This window comes from Phalacrocorax aristotelis, chromosome 14 (assembly GCF_949628215.1).
Source record: "Phalacrocorax aristotelis chromosome 14, bGulAri2.1, whole genome shotgun sequence".
In the NCBI taxonomy this organism is placed as follows: domain Eukaryota; kingdom Metazoa; phylum Chordata; class Aves; order Suliformes; family Phalacrocoracidae; genus Phalacrocorax; species Phalacrocorax aristotelis.
In genome coordinates, this window is record NC_134289.1 from 12,512,188 (window position 1) to 12,535,406 (window position 23,219).

Genomic DNA, 23,219 nt, shown 5'->3' on the forward strand with positions numbered 1-23,219 from the left:
AGTGATGTACCAGTGTAGTGAATAACACTTCCCTAACACGCATAATGAACAATACATTAGGCTGGTCTTACTGTTTCTGAGAAAGAAAAGCCTGGTATTGTTCTTCAGTCAATTTTAATGCTAGAATCTTTGATTATTTCAAACATCACCCTCCCATTGTTATCTCCTGAGTCCTGAAAAGATTAGTTGAGTGGACAGCTCATTATTTTTGAGAAGTCAGTGCTTTTAGGAAACACTGATTTCCAAGCCCAGCAGCTTCTTCAGAATAAATAATAAAAAAACACCACAACTATCTTTTTAAATACTCCATAGAATTAGGGATTCCATATTTCGGTTGCTAGTAAATGGCTCTATTACTTTCTTGGAAAAAGTATGCAGTTGGCTATTCTATATTCTTATGAGGAGAATATTCATTCACTTAGCTTCACTAACTAAAAAAATCCAATACTTCCAGGCTATCTTTTACAGGACAATGGACAGACACAAGGGTAATCCTGAGTTATGAAAATGTTTTCTAGTCAACATTTCAAACCACAAGGTAAGCTTCACATGGGGGGAGGTAGGAATCAATTTCACAGCAGTTTCCCTGAATCACACAAGAGTTTTGTCACAAGTTTGGGTTTTTTTAAATGTAGCCACTGTTGAAGCAATTGTAGTAAAAAAAAGTCTCTAAAAAAAAAAAAAACAACACCAAAACCAAGAATTCAGGTAGCGTTTGAGTTCTTAACAGAAAGCAGTGATGCCTACTTAGAAAATTCCACCTTTTTTTTTGTGAGAAGGAGATTTAAGTGAAAGAAGAGACAACAGAAACAAAAAAACTTAATGGTGGCACTTGATTCTGAATTCACAAAACTTCCTTGTATAATTTTCCTTTTCAAGGGAAGAAAAGTTTTAAATTCTATTTATTCAAATTAGCACCTGGATGCATGTGCAAGTACATTCTACAACTGCTTAAAGGTGTGTGAGGAGAAACAACCCTTGTCAGTACGACACAGGAAAGAAAAGTCATCCTTTTGTCAAGTATTAGTAAAAAGTGTATGTTTGTATTTAAAATAAGCAACAGTTGAACTTTTCGCATTTACTCCACTGGAAGAATACAGTGACCAGTTTATCTGTTTCTCCCTGTGAACCCCAACCTGCACGTCAGAGCTGAGAGTGTAGCGCTGTAATAACCTACCAACGTCACCTCCTGCCTGACAGTGGAGAGAGGTTGTTCTGTGTGCCGTGACCCTCCCAGCTCTTCCAGAACAGTTAGGAAGGTGACAATTCAGCTGCGAATCGCTGAGAAATACCAACCTGATGCAACAAATCACGCTGGCAATTCAAGAGGCAGCAGTAATCCTCCCAGCTTTAACTCCGCTGGAGAACAGGAACACGCTAAATGATCTTACCTAGCCTCTGGCAGTTGAGCATTTACCACAGACTTGTTACTGTAAACATGTGCCTCACAAGGTTTGATAACTCCACTACAGCCAGCTCTATATAATACTTAATATTAGCCATGGTTGGCGTCTAATGTTTCAGTCCAATGCAGATGAGAGTAGATTAGGTCAGCATTTAGCTTTTGCTGTGGAAAGATTTAAAAAATACGCTGAGGAAAAGCCAAAATACAGCAGTTTATCTTTTTTCCCCAATGGAATTTTGAGCTTCTGGTTGCCATGGCTCTCGGGGTTTCTCTGGGGAGTCTTACGGGATGCAGGGCTGCTGAATGACTGCCACCCTGCTCTGAGCAAAACCTACAAGACACGTTTGTTACAACAGTCCTCTCCGAAGCAAAGGATGCCTGGGAGTCCGTCAGTGCTTCAGGCTGGCAGGAAGCATCTTTGGCAGCCCTGAGACCTGCAGCTAGTTGGCTGCTTTCCAGCTGCTGTCAATCTCCTGAGAGCCCCCAGCAATCACTCCTGCGCCAGGGCAGACATTCGGGCTACCTGCCACACCGCTGAGAGCACAGCTCATCTTCAGATTTGAGCTCGCAGGGCTCCCTGCTCTGAAGAAGGGAATCTGGAAATCCCAGGGTCCCCCGCTCCAGGACAGGCTGTTCTCAGCCAGGCTGACACAGCAGCCTGGATTCAGAGACCTGCACTCTCCACAAACCCGCCTGACAGTTTCCAGCAGAGTGAGTGAGTGTCAGCAGAAACACATCCAACCCTTCCCAACCTTTTTCTGAGAAAATTCTCTCAGTTGCCTCAGAAAAGAAAGTGTGTGCAGAGACATTGTTTTCTTCTCTACTACCAGCGTCAAAAGGAACGCAGGGTTTGCATCGCTTCACCGGTCTCTGCGTGTATTTGCACAGAGACAAATGTACGAAATACAGTCATGCTATATGTAGAAGCTGCATTTCAGTCATGGATATACCCCAGGACATACTATTCGCACATGGCTCATACAGGGAGGTAAAGACATACTCTGGTTCACAAAGACCCTCTTTAGATGAGATCAAAAACAAAGCTAAGGACTATTCCTGACTGGGAGAGATCTGAGATTTATTGCACGTGCCGGAGCAGGCTCTGCTTGGGTAACTACCACAGATCCAGTGACAACCTACTATGAGTTTGTCTCTGCATCTTAGGGACTCTTCACAGCTTGAAATCCTGATGTGTAACCTATCTCATTAATGTCTCAGATATTCCCATTTATCCATGGAAAATATCAGAGCTTTGCTAGTTTTTACTAGCGATCCAGAATAAAGACAGTGGCTTCAGCAGCGCAATCATTACCAATGTCACTGGGGAAAGATTGTTGTTTAAAATTAATATCACAGTTCGTCACAAGTAGGATAGAAAAAAATCATGAAGACCTGATTCCCAGCAGAAGCTAACAGCCGCCTCACATCCAGCATTGTTAGAGACAACTGCATAGAAAAAAAGAATTTCTGAACTGTGGTTGAACGAAAGAAAACAAAATGAAGTATTACTGTATTATTGTAATTGCAATTGAACGAACCCAGTTGAGACATTTTCAGAATGAGCTGGGTGCCAAAGCCCAGCAAGCAACTGTTGTCATATTCCTGGATTCTAAGGACACTGTCCTTGGGAATGAGTTCAGTGCTTTCTTGGCACAACAAAGCACAGAGCTGAACTTACAGCTTATTTGCACTTAAAGATAGCAGGCCCATGCGAGTGCTTGATGTTTACTGGGAGACAAGAGTCTCTTTCGGACAGGGATACGTTCACTGCTATATCACAAGGAGGCCACGGTACTGTATGTGCTGATGGTGGCATTTTACTGTATTCCTAAACTCTACACCTGGCAGCAACTGCCTGAAGAATCAGGTCCACAGCACTTTTGGGCACAGTAAAGCAATCATGTGCTGAAATCCCATCTAAGTCAGTAGGACTGCAGTGTGTTCTTCCTACTAAGTGTAAGCTCCTCTTATTAGAGATTTCCTGAACTGAAGCACTAATTATTCTGTTCTTCTCTGAAGGTTGATTCTAAACTTGCCCTCTTTGATGACAACGGCAACAGCCAGGACATAGAAACTCTTGGATCCACACCTTAAAAAAATCTCACTTCACTCACCACAACCCCAAATGGAATTAAAGCTTATGAACTTGCATTAAAAAAAAAAATAAAGTGAAAGGAAATTATAATGCACTGTTACTCTCTTGTTGCCTATCAAGAGAATAAGGATTATTTCTCCTTAAGTGCCACTCTCGTTAAAACTCCTACTAAATATTTTTTTGATGCTTGAATGAAAACAATGCCCATAAAAGTTTATGTACAGCTTTTGGTTAACACACATTTCATCTCCCAAGGAATGTTTAAGAAGCAATCTAGCTTTACTGTCAACTGTGTTTATATTATTAAATTTGGCAAGTATCTGATGTTGTCATACAGATAGTGCTTTACTATTAAAATTCTCTTGCTCTATGTAGACTACTTGAGGAATGAGCTAAGAGAGCATCTCTCTGTTATTTCTAAATGTAGCTGAAGGATACCTTCTTCCCCTGGCTGGCTGACGCTCATACCTTTAATTTGCCCTAGCTCTGCACATTGTTCAACACTCTTAATGACAGCAACTGATAACAGTAGGAAATTACGCCTATGATCTCATAGCCTTTGTGAATTAGCAAAAAGATTAATGATAGTAATTGGCTTTCTTACTTGTCCTTTGCAATAGGTGCATAAAAGACTAGCTGTCCTTAGACTGCAAAAATAGAGCAGTCACCATTTATATTCTAGCATCATAAATTAAAAGCATTTCTGCTTAAGAAACACCGAGGAAAGCAATACTTTTCTAATAGTATTGGAAAGGGAAACCGGGATCATCATTCACTTTGATATGTGAGATATCATTTATCTAGCGCAGACAGCTCTAAAGTCCCATGATAGGTCAGGAGGAATAAAAGCATTTTAAAAAGGAGTGTTTGCGATACAATATGGTTGGAAATTAAACACATCAGCAGAAAGGACAGAGTTTCAATCTCCCAAGTCAAAATGCTTCAAGAGGATGAAGCATTAGCAGAGACTGAACTTTTCATACCCCAGTTTGGAGACCGCTTTAAACACGGTCCGATCATCATCACCGAAGGATGATTACCAACGCGTTAAATATTTTAAACCGTTTAAAGCGGGCTTGCTAACTGATCTGCATCTAATTCCACACCGTAAATCATTTATGAAAGGTACATTTATTCGTGATTTCAATGATTGCAGTCATACACAAGTAGATTCATTAATTCATCTTTTTCCCCACACCTCAGTTCTATTCACTTTTTGTAGTTGGAGGTAGATGCCAGAAACCTAACCTTCCTATTTGCCTCTCCAGGTACCTTTCCACTCACATTCGGCTTGTAAATATTTCATGTACTTCTTCCACTGCACAATAGTAGTTATAAAAAGAGTAAAACGGGAAGGAGAAGGAGAGCCAAGTGAGCTTAAATAAGCCAGTGGACAGAGAAATTAACTCCCCCATATTAGCCTGTGAGATTCATTTGCCTTTGAAATGCCTTTACTGTTTTTTAAGTAGTTCTACAGCACTACACACGAGATTTGCTCTTTCAAGACCAAGTAATAGATCAGCTCTTTTTGTGAGTAGCAAAGGTGTGGTGTTATAGTACCAGGGTCCAGCCCTGCACTTGGATCTCTGCTGGTGGCACCCTACACTGGTCCAAGTCCCTCCTAACAGATCTCAAAGTATAGACCCAACTGAAGACCCAGGTCTAGAAACATGATTAGACTATGTGGTTGTATTAATACAGAGCATGCCGGGAACACACTCAATAAAGGAACATTTTAAAAATGACCACTGTTATTAAAATACAATTTTCTATTTAATATATTTTATATTTATATGAAAATATATTTCCTATTGAAAATTGCCGATATTAAAAAAATCTTGTTTCCAAACTAATTTTTGAAGCAAAAAATTTCATTTCTGCTGGGTCTCCTCTTAAAAATTGTGGTCCATTCATTTAAATTTTTGCAAATATTCTATTCAAATGCTTGATTTAAAGGAAACCGTAGGGGTAAAACCTTTTCTGTCTCTTTGATAAAATAAAGATGTTGGCAACTTTATGAATAGGGCTAAAGAAGTCTTGACCAAAGGTTAGTCTTTGAAATTCAAGGTAGAAACTGAACCAAATTCTCACCCCACTTACAGCAGTACAATTCTTGCTCCTACCAGGCACAGTTAGGTGGAGGATACCTCCTCGCTTCCCGAGAAACAGCGGGAACACAGATCATTCTGACATGACCTCTCCATCAGTGCGAAAATGAGCAGAATTTGGTGACATTCCTTTTAAACTGTATCAACAACTGAAGGACTAGTTTTATTTAATAGAAAATTATGACCGCTGGCCACTAAAAGTCTCACGAGCTGCTCACTCTTCTTTTTGAAGAAGTCTCTCTGAAACAGAACAGCAGCGAGGTTGTGGACATTTACCCCATCAGGTGCACTGTAAATCAACTGCAGAGTGAACAGGCTTGTGTTGGTCTTTGTTTAAGAGGGCTTCACTTTCCGGAAAGTGGAGGAAAGAGCGTTTAATTAATTGCTCTGCTCATTATTCATACATTAATAAAGGCACTTGAAAGGTATAGTTTCATTACTCATTGACATCAAATTTCAAAGGCCCTGTTCTCTCCTGTGAATTCAAATTAATTGTGCAAAGGTAACTCAGCAACTTTGTGCAAAGGAGGCTACAGGAACCGCCCTTGCTTTGTGCTACATAACCACCCTCTAATCCCAGCCGCAGAGTTTAGAAAGTGACAAGTAACTCGCTGACTCCAGTTTGTAATCAGACCACATAAATTTAACACTGAGTTTTCCAGCATTCCTCCCATCACACAGGGACAAGGGGGGAGTCTGTCTGCACTTTCCACACCTTTAATCACCATCCCAGGAAGGGAAAAATGACATCACAAGCTGTCAGCAGGGGAGAGGCGCGTAGACGGAAGTTACTAGATGCAGATCTCCTAAGAGTCGTATTTTGCCACAGGCTTTCTCCATGGAAACCCCGCTTCCCCAGTCTTGCGCAGTCCCACAGTGCACATCCCAGGCTAAGACGACTGTGGTAATTTCTCTGTGCGCTAAACCAATTATATTTTGTTTTCTCATTTTTAAACAAGTTCTTATCTTTATAAAGTAATATGAAAAGGGTAGACAGAGGCCTCCTTTTCCTGTTTAGTTTTCAAATCGTTATTTTTAACAAGAGAATGTGAAAAAAATATTGCAAACAAACATTAAAATACTGTAACTGAGCTCATAGAAAATTAATGAGGTCAATAAAACTCAGGCAAATAAATTTCTCCCAGGGAAGCCAACTAGACTCTTCTCAAATGTTGGGTAGGAGAAGGATCCACCCCTCGTTTTCTTAAAGAAAGTAGTTACAAAATTTTCAAGTTAAATATGTGAACAACTCATCCAAAATACACGGAATACGTTCAAGCGAGCTGACTTAAAATGAGACATTTCACAATAGTACATTTTCTCCCCCAGTATGAGTCACTCGGCACAGCTGACGGAACAATTCTGTTAATGTGTGAGCTGAATAACCAGTTTGATTGTCCTGACGCTTTTGAATGAGATATGTAATTTTTTTGCATCACACACCCAGCTGTTCTAGCGAACACCATGTAGTTATTTGTATATTCCAGGATGAAAAATTACAACTCTGGGTTTTAATGCTTATCAACAAACATGCACTGAAGGTGACACGAACTTTCAGTCTATATAAAAAACACTATTAAAAAAGTTAAATTATTCTATGCAAACCTTCAGTTCCTCCTGAATTTTCTCTTCTTCCAATTTGGCAGCTTTCCGATCTTCTATTTCTATTTTCCATTTTTCTGCCACTATTCTGGCTTTTTCTTGAGCCATAGCATCCCGGAATTTCTTTGTAATTTCAGCCTCCTTTTGCCTCCTTCAGAAAAAAATTTGAAAATAAAAATAATTTAAGATGCTTATTATTTTTTTTTAAATTGAGATCAATACTTGCTCACTGGTTGCAAAAAATAATTAGACTTCATGGAAAGTAAAACGTATTCAGTAAAACGTACTTAACAAGAGACCTACCACAAATCAGATTTGAGGAAACTATCCACAAAGCAGACATTTTCAATTTTTGATAAATGACTAATTAAAATAGCACCTTCTAAACTAGAGAAGTACTTCTTGGATGTCTTTGAGTCATATCCCATATTTTTCCTTCCCTAGCTGAAAAAACAGATTTTTCATCAGTCTAGCAAAGCATGATTAGGAATTTATTGCCTCTCAAATATCAATGCAAACGTCTGCCAAATTCTTACACTAGATTGTTTATTAGTACTGACAACGTAAAAGGAATGCAGAGCACAGGTTGAAGCTTTTAATCCCTGCTTAAACCTGCAATTGCTATAAGCAAGGAGAATCTCATATGAAAAGGAATAACATAGAATAATCTGATATTTAAACTGTCACTTTTCAGCGCTGTGCTACAAAAGGAAGCGCGGGAGGCAGGTGGCCTACTTCCCAGCAATATCAAGCATCAACACTTTCGAATCTCTCCCAAAGCTGGAAGAGGCCCTGCTGGAAACACCAGCACGGCACTTCGTGTAATCAGTTTCTGAACTGCTGGGGTAAGAATTAATGGAAGCAATATGCCAATAAAAACAATTTCAAAAAGGATTTTATGTACCAAATCCCCATTGTAGGCATGGATGTGTGATACAACAAGCATTTCTAATTTAATAATCTCAAAACCAGATTGTTTCATTTTTATTTACTTACAAACTGGTTAATGGTTTAGCAAAATTCCTCAAAAGAAAAACGTTTCTTTTGCCTTTTTTTATGCAAGAGGGTTTTTGTTTTTCAGTACCCAATAAAAATAAAATTACATTTTTTCACGTGCTGAAAAATTGCCAAAAAAAGTGAAAGCAAACGCTCACAAAACGTACTTACCAGTTTCACCCAGCATTACCTGCCACCTTTCTACAAGGCCATGTCTCCCATTATGCCAAGTGGACCCTGAATTCAGATTCTTAAATCCTCACCATAGTTCTTCTGCCTCCTTCTGTGCCTGTTGCCTGGCTCGCTCTGCTATTAGCTCCTCTGATATCTGTTCATACGGCTTGTCACCTGGGGCTTCTCCCATAACCCAGACCCAGACCTCACCATCCTTCCCACGTAGCCACTGCACATGTTTGCCATTACCTGCAACAGCCAGCAAAAACAAACCAAAAATCTAAATGATAGCTCAGATTCTTACATAAAGATAGATTAAAAGATGGGAAATCTGCAGTTTACAAACATTAAGCTTGCAATTTACAATTCAGAATAAAACATTTCTACGAGGTTGGATGAAATCATCAGATTTGACCGACTTACCATGCTGGGGGAAAAGGGGGGCTTGTTTGCTCCAGATCACACAGTCTTTAAAGACTCACTGTCCCACAAAAATAAGGAATTATTAATTCTGACATGATGTCCCAGAATGTAGGTATTATGAACCCTTTTCAGTTGTTATATTTGCTTGCTTCACTCAGCAAGGGATGAATGAAGCGAATGGAAAAAAAGGGATGGAGTGACAGCAACCACCAGCGACATTGCACGACAAGCAATGCTTCAGCGCACAAAGTCTAATGTCAAGTATATAGGGACTTCATCGGAGCCCCTGCAGGAAATCCGGGAATTTCCTGCTCCCACTGGGTGAAGGGGGAGTTTCAGAAAGCCTATATACACAGCGCACACCTCTCAACACTGCAGCAGCTTTTCTGCTCAAGTAGGAAATTGAAAGGGATTCAGTTTCTGGTTCAGTTTTCATGAAAGACACCATGCAAAAATCTAGTTACTGTGTTGACAGAGTGATTTTAAGAACACCAAAAAAGCTTGCGTACCTCTTACAAAATAAACTACATTTGGTCAACCTTCATGTCTAAGAATCAACTGCAGGATTCCTGCTGACTACAAAGGTCACTAGATTAGATCCTATCTGAATACATTTGCATAGTCATATATGCTTCCCAACTCTTTTCCTTCTGCTTTTATACATGTAACTCAGACTTTTCATGCATTTTAGAGGTTTGCAATAAGGAATTGGTAGAAACACCTCTTATGCATCCTTTTTTTTTTATTTATTTCTTGCAAATTTGTTGAAACTGCTCTTCACAAAAGGAGGTTCCACCACAAAGACCATTGCCCAGATGGACAATGGATTTACTTTAACACATGCAGATTAAAAGTCCATAAAGGCTGGGCAGTTCATCTCACCTCCTGTGTATTACAGTCCACTAGATTTCACCCTCTCACCCAAATACTGAGGTTAGTAAATCATGCATGGCCACTTAGCTTCTAAAAGGCATCCTGTCTCATTTTAAAATGCAAAGAAATGGATAATCTGCCATTGTCCTAGGCAGTTTTTCTCTGATGTTCCCGTAAGAGTTAAAAGAAACCTGGTCCTATTTGAATGGCTAGTCTTTGCTTCCACTCTTTCTACACCTTTCTCTACTAGCATCAGCTTAGCTACTCTCACCTTCAGCTACCTGTCGTTCTGCAATAGGACAGTATCCATTCAACCAGATCAAGTTTCCTGATGCACAATCAATAAAGTGTTTTTGACATCCCAGACTGAAGAGAGAAAGCTGCAGGAGGGAACGAAGCGGGGCTGTTGACAGCAGGCAGCGCCTGCGCCAACCCACGCTCGCCCGTGTTGACAATGCAAACTGAAGTCAACGAACGTATCGGATCTCTCAATGAAAGCTAATATTCTATATCAGATCTGAAAATGTGATTTATATAAATTCCCACTGTTGGCCTAACAGTACTGACTTCAGGGGTGTGTGTGGAAATTTAAGCTAATAACATTTTCCTTCAGTAACTCTCAAAAGCATTCGCTCTTTCACACTCTATCAGATTACGTCTCAGGCTATAAATGTGAGTGTATTTTATTGGGGGTCCTATTCTGCACATTTGTGTTCCTGTCAGCACAACATTTATGTCATGTTTGTTGAATACAGCATTTGAACACTACCTGCCAAGAACTGACTGGCCACATCAGTATTTGCCCACAAGGCTTTCACCTACTGCATTTTGTGGTAACTATCTTGAGAAGTGTGGAATGATTTCCCAGGAGTATTGATCCCACATAACCAAGGGCAGCTTTTGTTTTAAGTGTTCAAAAGTGGCCCATGTCCTCTTCCTGGGAAGAATCTGGATATCCTAGTCGTTCCCCTTTATTTAGTACTTTAAAGAAAACATTGCAGACAACATGCCTCATGTTAATTTATTTGTATTATAACCGGTAGATACCAAATACTTCTACTGTTTTGAGACAACTTCACTACTACTGCTCAAGTATAAGCTTATCAGATGGAAAGATAATAAAAGAAAAAACCTTTTCAGGTAAGCAGACAAATTTTATCTTTGCTTCTTTCCATGTTTTCTGTGCCACAGAGTTATTAATACGTTTCTCAGAGGCACAACTTCTCCATTACCTCCCAGCCCCATAAAACAAATAGTTTATTTGTAGGCATGCTTTGAGAAACTGTTCTCTTCCTTCCTTGTAAAACAATGGATCTCTCTTCTAAATCTATATACAGTAGATGTATAAACTCTTTTGAAAACATCAGGATAACATATCGTTGGTTCAGCACTACTATATACTACAGTACAGTATAGTACTGTATGCACTTCCACAGCTCAAGGTGAAAGATAATAGCAGGATCAAACAATCTGGCAATTTTAAGCTTCAGCATTAAACAGACAGACCAGACCTCCACTCATACAATTTAAAAACAATTCAATCTGAGGATATTTGCCTTTATTCCAGTTTTTCTTTAGAACAAGAGGTCTTTTTCACATCCGACCACCCTTTCTATTTTACCTCAAGAAATTACTCCCATGAAAATCTTCCCTTAAACCTACGCTGCCATAAAGTTGGAGATGGGCTTTACTGTACAATCTGATCATAAAACTTGGTAGTTTCTCACCACAGAGTAATAATAAAAAAAATGAGCATGCAGGAAAAGAAATAAGCAGCTCAGAGAGAAAACCTGGTATCGTGAACATGGAATTGCTGCCATACAAAAAGTCTTTGCAGCCTGCAGAATCAAGTTCACAGCAGTCAATGTCAGCTCTTCTGGCAAATGATACTGGGTTTGCGCTTTTAAACTGTAGAACCAATTGCAAGATCTGACCCAAAATTGCAGAAAATTATTCTCCTTAATATTTTTAGGAAACTAGTGTTGTCTGCTTTGCAATCAGCCCACCATTGAGGGCTGATCATAAAGAAATAATTTCTGCTTTAAGATGCCTCAAGTATTACATTCTTCTGCAAAATAAGATATTTTCTTAGCACACTTTAGTTCCAAACAAAACAGAAATATGGAAAAATAAACTAGAAAAATTCAGCTAAATCTAAAAGGAAAAGATAGGTCCTGACTAAACGAATTTGAAATCTCGGTGAGAAAGAGGCAAGGGAACCTCATGTTTCCTATTCTGAAGGAAGTTTCTGTGCCCAGTCAAAGCCTAATGCAGAGTCTGGAAAGAAAAATTGAACTTCTTGAGTCACAGTCTTGTACCTTGACCATAAAGTACTCTTTTCCTAGAAAGACTGTGACAGGCTCCAAATAATTACCATTAGGAAGTAGTGGACATCAAAATTAGTCTGGATTGGAGAGTAGAAATAGAAGTGTTTTAGGAACAAACACTGCTTTGCCAGGAAAATGTACTGAATAATTTATCAAGTCTTTTCCACCTCTACTCTTCAGACCAAAGATTTATCAGCTGTACTTTTCTACCAGCTTTTCTTCTCTAAAACAACTCTCTAGCACCACAAGAACGCAACATTATTTCTTGTGGTTCTTTTCACCTGTAGCTGCTCCATGAATTAGTATCTTCCATGGAGTTCCCCTATACCTATATCTAATACAGCTTTAAGAGCAGTAAATTGGCTTCTAGATATTGCCCCTTTTTCCAGGCAAATGCAAAATTGGGTATCCCAAATTTGCAGCACAAAGGGACCACAGCGAATACTTTCTTGAAGACCTTTCTTGGAGACCTGTTGCTGAACCAACAGCAACACAAATTTGCACATATAAACACATACAATCAAAAATGCCACCAAATCATGTTTTCTATTTGTTTGTATTTATGCAGTCAATTCTAAAACAGCAATGAAAGCATAAACCAATGCCCTAGAGAACAATAGTAAACTCAAGGCTCACCTATAGGAATTATTAGCCTCTACCAGCAGCACTATTAATCTCATACACACGCAGCGCGCTGGAGCGCAACCACGAGTCGTGCTGTACGGCACCGCAGGCTGCTCCTGCCCTCTGCGCTACCCTCAGGAAGCCCCTGCTATCGGCGGGGTGTCATTGCTGCCACAGCTCAACGCTGCCAGAAAATAAGACCGCTGCCAGCCACCTTGGGAGAGGTAGAAAGCAGCATCTGAAGGTGCCTGGGAGGGGGAATCCTGGCTGCATGCCATGCTCAGGCTAACTCAGGCTTCAAGTCCCATCAGCTCCGACTTTCACATTGTGACTGCAGCTTAAAACAAATGGAGTTACACAAAGGAGAACCGGGCCTTATGCTGCCTCTGCTTATCGGGACAGAGGGGCAGAACCACAGATTGGGTTTGGAGGTCTTACAGGTTTTGGGTTTTCTGGGTTAGAAGGTTTTTTGTTTCTTTATGTTGTTTTATTTTTAAAACGACAGTTTTGGGTTATATCTGGGTTCCTTTTCATGCGTGCTTCTAATTAAAAGTGCTTTAAAAATAACAGTAATCAGAGCAAATGGAATATTGCTGGAGTCAGCTTCCTTCCTTCAAGCCTGTTCATCATTGATTTAACAATTACAGCATCCCTGACAATTCCCATTTGTGATCCACCTCCAGTGTTTACAAAGGAACTACTCCAAGGACCATTAGAGGCCTGATTTGGTGTCAAGTCTCCCAGCTGTGCTGTCATTTAGCCACAGTCTGCTTGCTTAGTCCAGCAAAATAACAGAGTGCTAGTAACCCCAATTGCCTTTCTATCATAGGGAATATTACAGGCTGTCTTAAGTGTAAATTCAGAAAATTAGAAGATCACTGATTTATAATCTCAGAAACATGGAGTGGCATTCAAAGCCTGCTTAAAACGTTTCTCAAAAGACACTGCTATTTCCATGAACAGCCTTGTTCCTCTAAGGCTGGGCTTCCCACCACAGTTCTCCTGCTTGGAAGCTACAGATCTCTGCAACAGCAATTGACTCTCCTTCCCCACCCACTGGAAAGCTTTGTAGTCCTACAAATATCCTTTGACTCTCTCTTTAGAAAATATTCCTTTTCTTTTCTCTCTCTCTGTGCTAGAAAAAGGCTCCTGAAAATTATTCTGCGTTTGATATAGGCTGCAGGAGCATTCACGGCTGACACCAAGCTGATCTGCCTGATCTACTTTTGTCATTCTGAGATAAACCGCAGCTTGTGGAGTTTGGTGTGTTTGGAGGGCTGGCTTTTTCTGTTCTTATGGAGTTTAGATATCTGGTGTACTTTGGTCTAAGCACAGTGTGTTTCACATGAGAATTTACCCTTGGCTTTCTGAGCAAATTATTTTTATGGCTTCTTTAAAGTAGAAGCTTGAATTTTGATAGTCTGCAGGGCAGATGAGGTTCCATTCAGCATTTCATTAGCTGCAGGACATGTGTTAGAAGCACATTGATTAGGATGAAAATAAGAATATGAGCTTTAGGCTGTTCTCAGTTCCTTGATCTTGCCCAGAAGTATTTTTTTTTTTTTTTAAATACAAACACACACATAATTTCACTTCATTCTAAGGAGAAAACCTTGGAAATTATGTGTGTTTCCGAGAGACTGTTCAAAGGACAGAATGCACTTTTCCAAACGTTAACTGCCATAAATCTATTAAAATACATATAGAATAATTAGGTGGTAATGAAGAAAGTCATGAAAATAACATAATCCCACAACAAGCTGAAGATCTGCTGTAATGAATTCTGTGGTCTGCCCCTGCTAATAGCCATAGGACCATGAACCCTAGTCTGAAGGTCAAGAACACCTTCAAAAGACGCAGTCACTAGTTCTTAAAACAACAACAAAATGGGGAAAATTCTGAACTTCTCAGGCAACCCCAACACTTCCATTCACACACCCTCCAATTTCAACACTGTTGGGTGCCTTTCTATTTAAAGTAGGATTTGCAGAGAGGGAAAGAAATTCAGCTGATTTACATTGATATATCAATAAGGGTTGCAGGATCTCAGCATTGCTGAAAAATCAGCCTTCATGGCTCTCCAGCTGCTTCCTGATCATATAACAACCTCAATCTTCTGTTTATGGAATTACAGCCTGTTACCATGGAAATAATTATGCTGCAATATACCCCTGCAGGATCAAATAAAGGAAGAGTGACTGCAGGAGAGCAAACATTAAGGGAGGAAACAGTTACTCAAATAAGACTGTGGTAATTAAGAAATGTAGCAAAGATAACTGTACGTAACACTCAAAGGTAAGTGGGTTTGCATTATCACATGGTGCATATATGCGGTGTGTATATATCAGTTTGCATACTGTAAACCAAAAAGGAAGGTAAAAAAGAAAAACAGAAATAAAGTATCATTTATATGGTCTCTAGTCTGTCCCAGTAATTTTCCTGGCTCCCTGGCCAAGGCACACTCTTACACATAACAACTTTGTAATTTGCCCACTTTCACCTGGGAGATAACATTCAGAACTCATCCTTAAGGACGCTGTTCTAACTCCATGCACAATCTAGAGGTAGTCTCTTGTCTGTCCATTTTAATGACCTTCTCACTGTAAACACTAAAAATGCAGTTACACATCCGATCAAGGTCGAAGGTTATAAAATCATTCACATCAATATTATTCAATTTTTTCTTCATAAAAAAATAAAGTCAAGATCATAGCACTGTAATTTCAGATTCCTGATGCCAATTGTCTCTTGTAGAGAGTAAAAGCTATCTAGAGGGCTTGGTTTCTCACACAGAGCTATCACAAAGCATCCAGGTTTTCCCACTGCTGGAGAATATACAAAAACAAGCCTGCTACTTCAGGGTCTGCTGGAAGCTCAAAGCAGAAGGATAAGGGTTCTCTGACACAGAATGAACAGCGAACTCGGGATCACTTTCTACACCAGGCTCCCTACTTAATGCAGCATGGCAGGCTTGCATCGACTCCTTTTATCAAGCATACAGGGCCACAAAAGCAAGGAGAAGTACACTACTACAGTGAGATTTTGTAGCACCACAGCACGCGAGTAGACTCGAAGGTTAATGAACCACCATCAGCGCCTGGCTAAATCCAGTGCTGCCTTGAATACACTGAGTTTTCCCATGTCTTCCAAGTCCTGCTATCAAAACCTGGTGCCTCCGTCCTTGAACATTTTAATCATTTATGCTAAAAACTGGCAAAATCAGCAAGGAAATATTGAATCAGCTTGGGCGAAACCCACTCCCACCTTGGCCGCAGTACTGCTCTCTTTCCATATCAAGTATTCATGAGCTTGCAGACAGTCACAACCTCGTATCATTAGCAGAGCACTAGTACGTACAAGGAAGCCCATCTATCGCCACTGTGCCCAGGCAGGCTGAGGGAGGGACGCAATGCTGCAGAGAAACACAGGAATGCTTTCCCTGCCAGTGCCTCAATTAACCCAGCAGCCTCCCTCAGAAAGCGGCTTACACCAGATGCCTCAGACAACAGGAGCGCTGCGGATGGCACGTGCGCAAGAGAAACCTCCGGTACAGTAAGGGCCAGGTAGCCAGCAATATCCTGCTGCCACTTTTCTGCAAAACAGAAGTCAGCTGCAGGGCAGGATATGAGACTAAAAAGCTAATCCTAGGAGGGCAGAGCAGTCCCTCTGGATTTGTTCCATCTGGTACTTATTTAGGTCATAAGGCTGTTGGGGGGTCTCTTTCTAGCCCCAGGTTCAGAGAAGCGAACAGTTTAGAAGCTGCTGTTTAACCATACCCCAGTACACAGCCACACTGAGCACGGCTCTGAGCAGCCAAGTGCTGGCCCAAGGTATACAGTACTAGCAAAACCACATCATATCACAAGATGCTGCACGCATTGTCAATGTTACATTAAAGATTTTCCAATGACTTCAAATTAGTTGGCTCAGTCCTCTAATAATTCTCACGAGTGTTCTCCTGTTACTTTTCCAGTTGTATCTGAATTGGAAACAAAAGACAGGGCTCTGCAGAATTCAAGACCACATACAGCCAGAAATCTCAGAAATACTCAAGCTGATGTCTCTGGTTGGACCCATATCCAATGGTACAGAGGCAATGAACACTGCTAGAAGCACATCCCTGTAGGAGATGAAATCTGAGCTAAGCGTTACCAGGATGCGTAGAGGCCTTAGTATAAATGGGGAATACATTTCTGAGTTCAAAAACATAGCAAAAAATGTCGCTGCATGTACACCCACTCACCCCTCGTACACACGGTGAAACACACGCCCACTCACTGGCCTTCACATGACACTGATGCAAGTATTTCAAATATCACAAGTGGATGGTTGGAAGATGCTTCTGAGTAGCTTCATCTATTCCCTAATGATTTGCTAACACAAATACCATTTAGAGAAAGAAATTATTTTCTAGCCATGCAGTGATAAGCCTACCTAATTTTCTCCCAGCTACTCTTGTTAAGGACAGGTAAATAAGAGTGTTTACAAATAGCTCCTGCCTGAACATCTTGAGTTGCAGTTCACAGTGAATAAATGTCAGAATAAGCAGCAGCAGACCAGCGTTGCCTTCCGTCCCACATGGCTGTCCTTCAGCTACCTAATGCTCAGTAGTTCCTGAGGTCTCATTTTGGGTGTGCTGACAGCTCTGGATACTGCATCAGAGTCAAAATCCAAATTGGCAGGGTCCTTCGCTTACTCCCAGCTCAGCTATACTGGTTAAAGGGCTCCTGCCTAATCTAATAAATATGTTTCTTTGCAAATTGCAAAGCTGCCTGTCAGTCAACTCTCAGCAAATCCCAGTGGGATCTTGAAATTTTGAGGAGACTTCCCTTAGTGTTTTTAGCACAGTAAGAAAAGGCAACCTGCTTTATTACAATGAAAGTATGTTTCTGAAAGATCTGCCCAGGAGTGATTTGTAAATGAAGTGGAGATGGGTCTCAAAGAATTCAACTCACTTGCAAAGCTATTACAAGCCAGCAGTCATGATTTAATTAAAGCTACAAAATACTTTTTTTTAACCTTGAAAAAGTTCACTAAATGCTGCAGTTTTGGGAGGACCCAAACGATGCTCAAATTCTACTAATATTTTTAAGCAAGGTACAAATGTCGGCTAGGTACAGACAGCAAAAACATGGGAACAGTTTATTCAATATCTTCTAAAGGAAATATTTCATTCTGAAGTGATGTTTATATACTGCTCCATCTTAGACATTTAGGACATTTATGGACAATCTGTGTTCAGTGGTGCTTCTATAAAACCACTGTAGGTTTGGGGCCTTCACTAGTTAGTTTCCAAACAATTAAAAGATGATCACACTGATGAGGCATTCCCTAAACCTGCTCATCATTTTATCTCTAGCGCAAGGCCAATCTGACCTGCCAACGCCACTTTTTTCCTCCCCAGCTCTGCACTTTTGGTTTCTGTAAGGCAACGCATCTAAACCTTGTGCAAGAACCCTTCCTCCTCAAGTCACTGCAGAAAATCAAAATTGGATTCACAGTCACTGCTCTGTGTTGAAAAATCCACCCATTTTGCTGTGCTACTGGGTTCACGTGTACCATCGCAGGTAAGCTCTTGAACTGATGGTACCAGTTGTGATATAGGACTCCAGATCAAGCCCAAGCACTTTCTGGAGCATTTTTAATTAGAGAAGCGCCCATTGCCATTAATGCCTTTTGTTCTATCTCACCCTATCCCATCCCAAAGAGGTCCGGCAAAGTTTTCATATGTAGCTGTTCGAAGTAGGAGAAAAACAGAAGGATTTGAAAGGTAGTCTTATAAAGATAATTCCAAATAAATTAGTAAAAAATTATTTTATACAAATGTTATGTCGTATTCACAAACACACGCATTTTTCTGTCAGCTAGAAAATTTCAGGAACTCGGCACAACATTAGAGATGTGTCGGGCTACAAAAATCTCTGTGAAGCCAGAGTAACACTTGGCTTCAACAAAACAGCATGAACATAAAACCTGTGTCATGCAGTAGAGTGAAAAACAAAACCTTGCAGATGAAACTGCTCAAATCCCTCATTTTCAAAGGAATAAAGACCACGTAATGGCGATAGCGCTAAATTTCCTTGTAGCCACTAATTTTAAACAGGAGTGAAGATACTCCATGTTCTACACTGTGTAGCAGGGGGACAATGTTTGAAAATTCACTTATACATCCAGGGAAACTGAAGACTAAAACTAAGCAGCTTCAAGGTCCAAAAAAAATGTTGATGCCAAATGTCTTTTAGAAAAGAAAAAGTAACATATTTTAAGATAAGAAAGGATTATTAGTCATCTACTCTGACCCTTTGAGTCATATAGGCAAAAACATTGCACAGTAATTCCTATCTTACACCCATAATTTCTAGTTGACTTCCCTTTTTTCTTTTTTTAAACAAGAAACTAACCCCGCTATGAGACTGTTAACCATCACAGTATGGAACGGTACAATAGAAATCGGTTACAAATATGTGTATAGTTAATGACCAGCATGCTTGAAAGGAGGAGTCATCTTTTCTAACTCTGGCCCACATCAGTTCATGGAAGTCAAATACATTTTCAGCAGAACCAAATGCCTGACTTGCAAATCTAATTCCAATAGTTCTCGCTACAAAAGAATCGGTAAGATCGGTTCTTTTGTACTGTTCTGAAGGAAGTAGAAAGTTTTTAACAGCGGGCAAAAGTCAAACTTGAGCAATACTTTAAATTGGCAATTTAAGAAGGTAAAATGGAAATGAGCTACTGTGAAAGTTAACTCCATGTGTATTTGTGAATACTTCTGTCAGAGCAAATATAATCTATAAGTTACTCTGCTGCACTTTTCTCTTATTCTTTATAGATCTCCTATAGGAGGAGGCTACACAGGTTTAATGTATAATTTATATAGGGAAATTTAGGTAACAAATCATCCCCAATATTTTTGCAGCTAGATTTTTCTGCATCTGCCTCCCTCAAAGAATGAGCCTAATACAGATTATCTCCATGGTATAATGTTGTTTTGGTATGTGGAGCTGAACTGCATTTTTTAATTTTTTCTCAGCTACAAATCAATCAAAATGAACAAGGTTTTTGTGCTGTTTGAGGGAAGCTATTCTGATGCACCCCTCTTAGGGGAGCACCATTCACAGTAAGAACACTAACATGAAGAAAATAGAAATTAAACAGAACAAGGTTTTTTAACATCCCCCTTGCCATCTGGGAGGGGATGTTTTAAACTCCTATTATGGCTGATGAGGGCGTTCTGAACGTTCCCCCTTTATCTTAAGGCTGTCGCTGTAACTTACTCTAGAGTCATTTCACAAAGGCCTTTGCTTCACGTGAGTCTTGGAAACTAGTTTGGCTTTGAAACATGTTTCTTTAATAATAGTCTTTGAATTGTTAACTATGTAATGAGCACTTTGTAGGGTTCAGAGGCCCTAAACATTTTAAGAAGTCTGGCAATTGAATCCAATAACCGATCTGCATTGAGGTGCTCCAAGCAAAGCTTTCTACCATGGGTGTGTTAAATGAGCAACCCTTCAAACACCAACTGCAGAGTCACATAGCTATTAGAGAGCTTTCTCAAAAATCAGCTACCCAAAATTATTAGAAATTTTGAATATTCAAGTTCTAATAGATTTAAAGATCGGAGAAGATCTTTGGCATTTCACAGGGAAAGGACTGTTTGACATCTGTGACATTTCCTTGTTGAGTGAGGAATCGCTGCAACTACATTTTCAAGATGAAAATTTTTTTTGTCTTGCATCACCCTAACAACTCCATCCTGTGGAGGGGGAAAGAGTTGGAAGCTGCTTGTTCAGAGAAGAGAGCAAGGAAATAAGTATTTCTGTTTATTCCAAGGCACTTGGACCCAAGACCAGACGCTTGGAAATGACATTTGGAGAAGTTCTTTTTTGATGTTTTCTTCCATGATTTTGGTTATTTGCTTTTTAAGTCAACATACACATTTAGCACCCACAGCAGCCTGTGGAAGGAGCTTCACAGTTTAACAACATACTGCATGAAAACACATTTCTAGTTGTTTCTTTTTTTGGTGGTTGGTTTTTTTTTTCCCCGTGTGCTTGCCCCACTATTATCTGTTCCCTAGACTTAATCTTTTGGAGAGTGTTTGCTCATACAGTTAGAAATTTAGTTTCATATGGTACGGCTGTGCTGATGTCACATCTTATCCCCAAACAGCCCTTCATAACAAGCTCAAATTAATGAGTTTACCTCCTACTCCAGCCACTTGGAAACATTTAATGCCAAGTCAAGAAACCTCAAGAGCACAGGCAAGACTGCGTTTTGCCTGACTGAGGATGACGGGTGGAGATGGCAGGTGAAGAAAAAAAGCCTTCAGAGCAGAGGGGGACCTTGGTCATTGTACATCTGTCACGGCTGAGAGAACAGGAGCGGTGACTCCTGACTGAAAGAGGCGCTTCAAAACAATCCCCCTTACTCCCACACTAAACTATTCCCCTGGAGAAAGAACCAGCCTTCAGAGATAAGGAGCAGCAACATAGTGCTTTTGCTGCCCCAGGCTGTCTTTTTGCCTATGGGCACTCTTCCTTGTGATCTCTTCCAGATGCACGCTGCACCATAGCCAGTTGCGTGCCCACCATCCCCAGCTCTTAAGTACAGAAGGAGATCACAAATCTTACTCTGTTTGTGCCTCGCTGTCTTTCTCAGCACGGCCTCCTCCATTCGTGCTCTTTCTTCCCTCTCCTTCCAGCGCCTCAGCTGCTCTTCTCTCATTTTGTAGAACAAGATCTGCTTTTGCTCTTCATTCAGCTCTGCCAGGAGCTCAGGGTCAATATACATATCACGCAAAATTTGCTGCAGCATGACGACTCAGGGGAAAAAAAAAAAAAAACGAAACACCGAAATCCAAACCTGCTTCCAATTATAGTCACTACAGTGACAAAACCCCACTGAGAGCACTCCAGAAAGCAGCCTGCAGCAAAGGAGCTCTCCCACACCTGCCTGCCCAGGAGAGGTTTGATTCTTGCTCTGGCCCTCTTCATGCAGGCATATTCTGCTCCTCGTCTCTTACAGGGATGGAGGTCTCTGCTTACCTCATCCTCCAAAGGGTAGGGGCAGGTGTCAAGTGAAAGGGCAGGGAAGAGACAAGGATAAGGGAGGAAAGAAAAAACATTGAAAAGGCCAGGAGAAAAAAAAAAGTCACTTCACTGCTCCTGACTGCAAGCTGGTAAAAATAAGGGATTCTTGACTGAACCCATCAGCTTTGCTCCCTTGAGCAGAAGGAAATTCAGTGTAGAGAAAGTCTCAGACTTTCAGCTCAAGTGGTTCCCTTCAGCAGAAATACACTCCCAAGGGTGTAATTGTTGCCCAGGGGTTTAAAGCGACGTCATGCTTAAAGGTATCACCTACACCAACAATATCTATGTCACTTTGGGAACTGATCTCTTCTGGTAACAGAGGAGAAACAAGTTTGTATATTATTTCCCAGTCTGTTAACTAGTCTCACCAGGGTAGGTCATATTAGAGGTCTGTCTTACCTGGTGTTGACAAATATTGTCATGCAGCAAACTGATTAAAATGCCTCTAAAATTAAAAGCAGATGTAACAAAAGCCACAAGAATCTCATTATCACTTTATAAATAGTAAATTAATATTAATTAAACAAGAGTAAGCGCTCAGCAGTTCATGCGGACTATGCAAATCCTGCTGTTAATTAATTTTCCACTTTGTGACTGGAGAAAGTTACTATGTTGTTCTTCAAGCAAATTGTGGCTTTTCACTGTGTCACAGTGTTTTACCAAAATCAGTAAAATAATACCCTTTCAGCACCAGGGCCAACAGCTACTTAATTATGTTAAAAAACCCCACAACACACCAGAAAGCCTAAAACCCAAACCCTCTGGATTCTGGAGCCAGCTTTCACCGGGCAGGGGCCCCACTCCTCCGAGGAGCAGTGGCACTTTGGGGGAAAGGGACCATCTTTTGAGGAGAACCGAGATGTGGCCGCTCAGAGTCATAACAAAACACAGATCCCATTTGCAGGCTGAGCCTCATCCTACCACATGATGTTTACACAAGAAGGAGTAGCAAGAGCAGATCTGTATTTCCTCACAGGAAACCTGCTTTAGAGATCGGTATCTGTCAAACTCCTACATGACTTCCATGATCCTCATATTCAAAACTTAGCGTTAACGCACCTATTCATGTCACATTCTTCTGAGGTATGCAAATACCGCCATCTTAATTTAGTCAAAAATATATCTGAAGTAAAATTCAAGAGAAGACACTGTCTCACCTAGAAGCATTAACCCGAAGGTTATACTTGAATGATGCCTTCAGCTGAAACAGCATTTCAGAACCCATCGTGTCGGGGCTTCACAGAGTTCAGTTCACACATGCACCACTCTGCAATTCACCATCTCTCTTATGGACAGATTTTTGTCCTCTAAAATAAAACACTTTCACTTTTTGAATTTTTATTTTTTAAGAAATACAGTTGAGCAAGAAAAAAAACTAGGGTAAGAAAGACTTTGTTACTGCTTCTTTCTTCTATTTTACTTGGTCAGGTATAGAAAGGGGAGAGCCTGAGGGTTTTGGCCTTTGTTTCTCTGCTTTTATTCAATTATATTAGAGCTGTA

At 40.4% G+C, this 23,219-nt stretch overlaps 1 protein-coding gene across 1 annotated transcript in view; it reads right to left on the reverse strand.

The window, feature by feature from the left end:
* The window catches only part of SH2D4B (SH2 domain containing 4B), a 75,326-nt gene extending 53,657 nt beyond the window's left edge, over positions 1-21,669 (reverse strand). The window contains exons 1-3 of the mRNA XM_075109600.1: positions 21,261-21,669; positions 8,470-8,629; positions 7,214-7,361 (exon numbers count right to left, since the gene is read on the reverse strand). Of these exons, the coding sequence (XP_074965701.1) occupies positions 7,214-7,361; positions 8,470-8,629; positions 21,261-21,444 (492 nt within the window). The 5' untranslated portion in view covers positions 21,445-21,669. The remainder of the gene's footprint in view (positions 1-7,213; positions 7,362-8,469; positions 8,630-21,260) is intronic.
* Between the last annotated feature and the right edge of the window lie 1,550 nt (positions 21,670-23,219).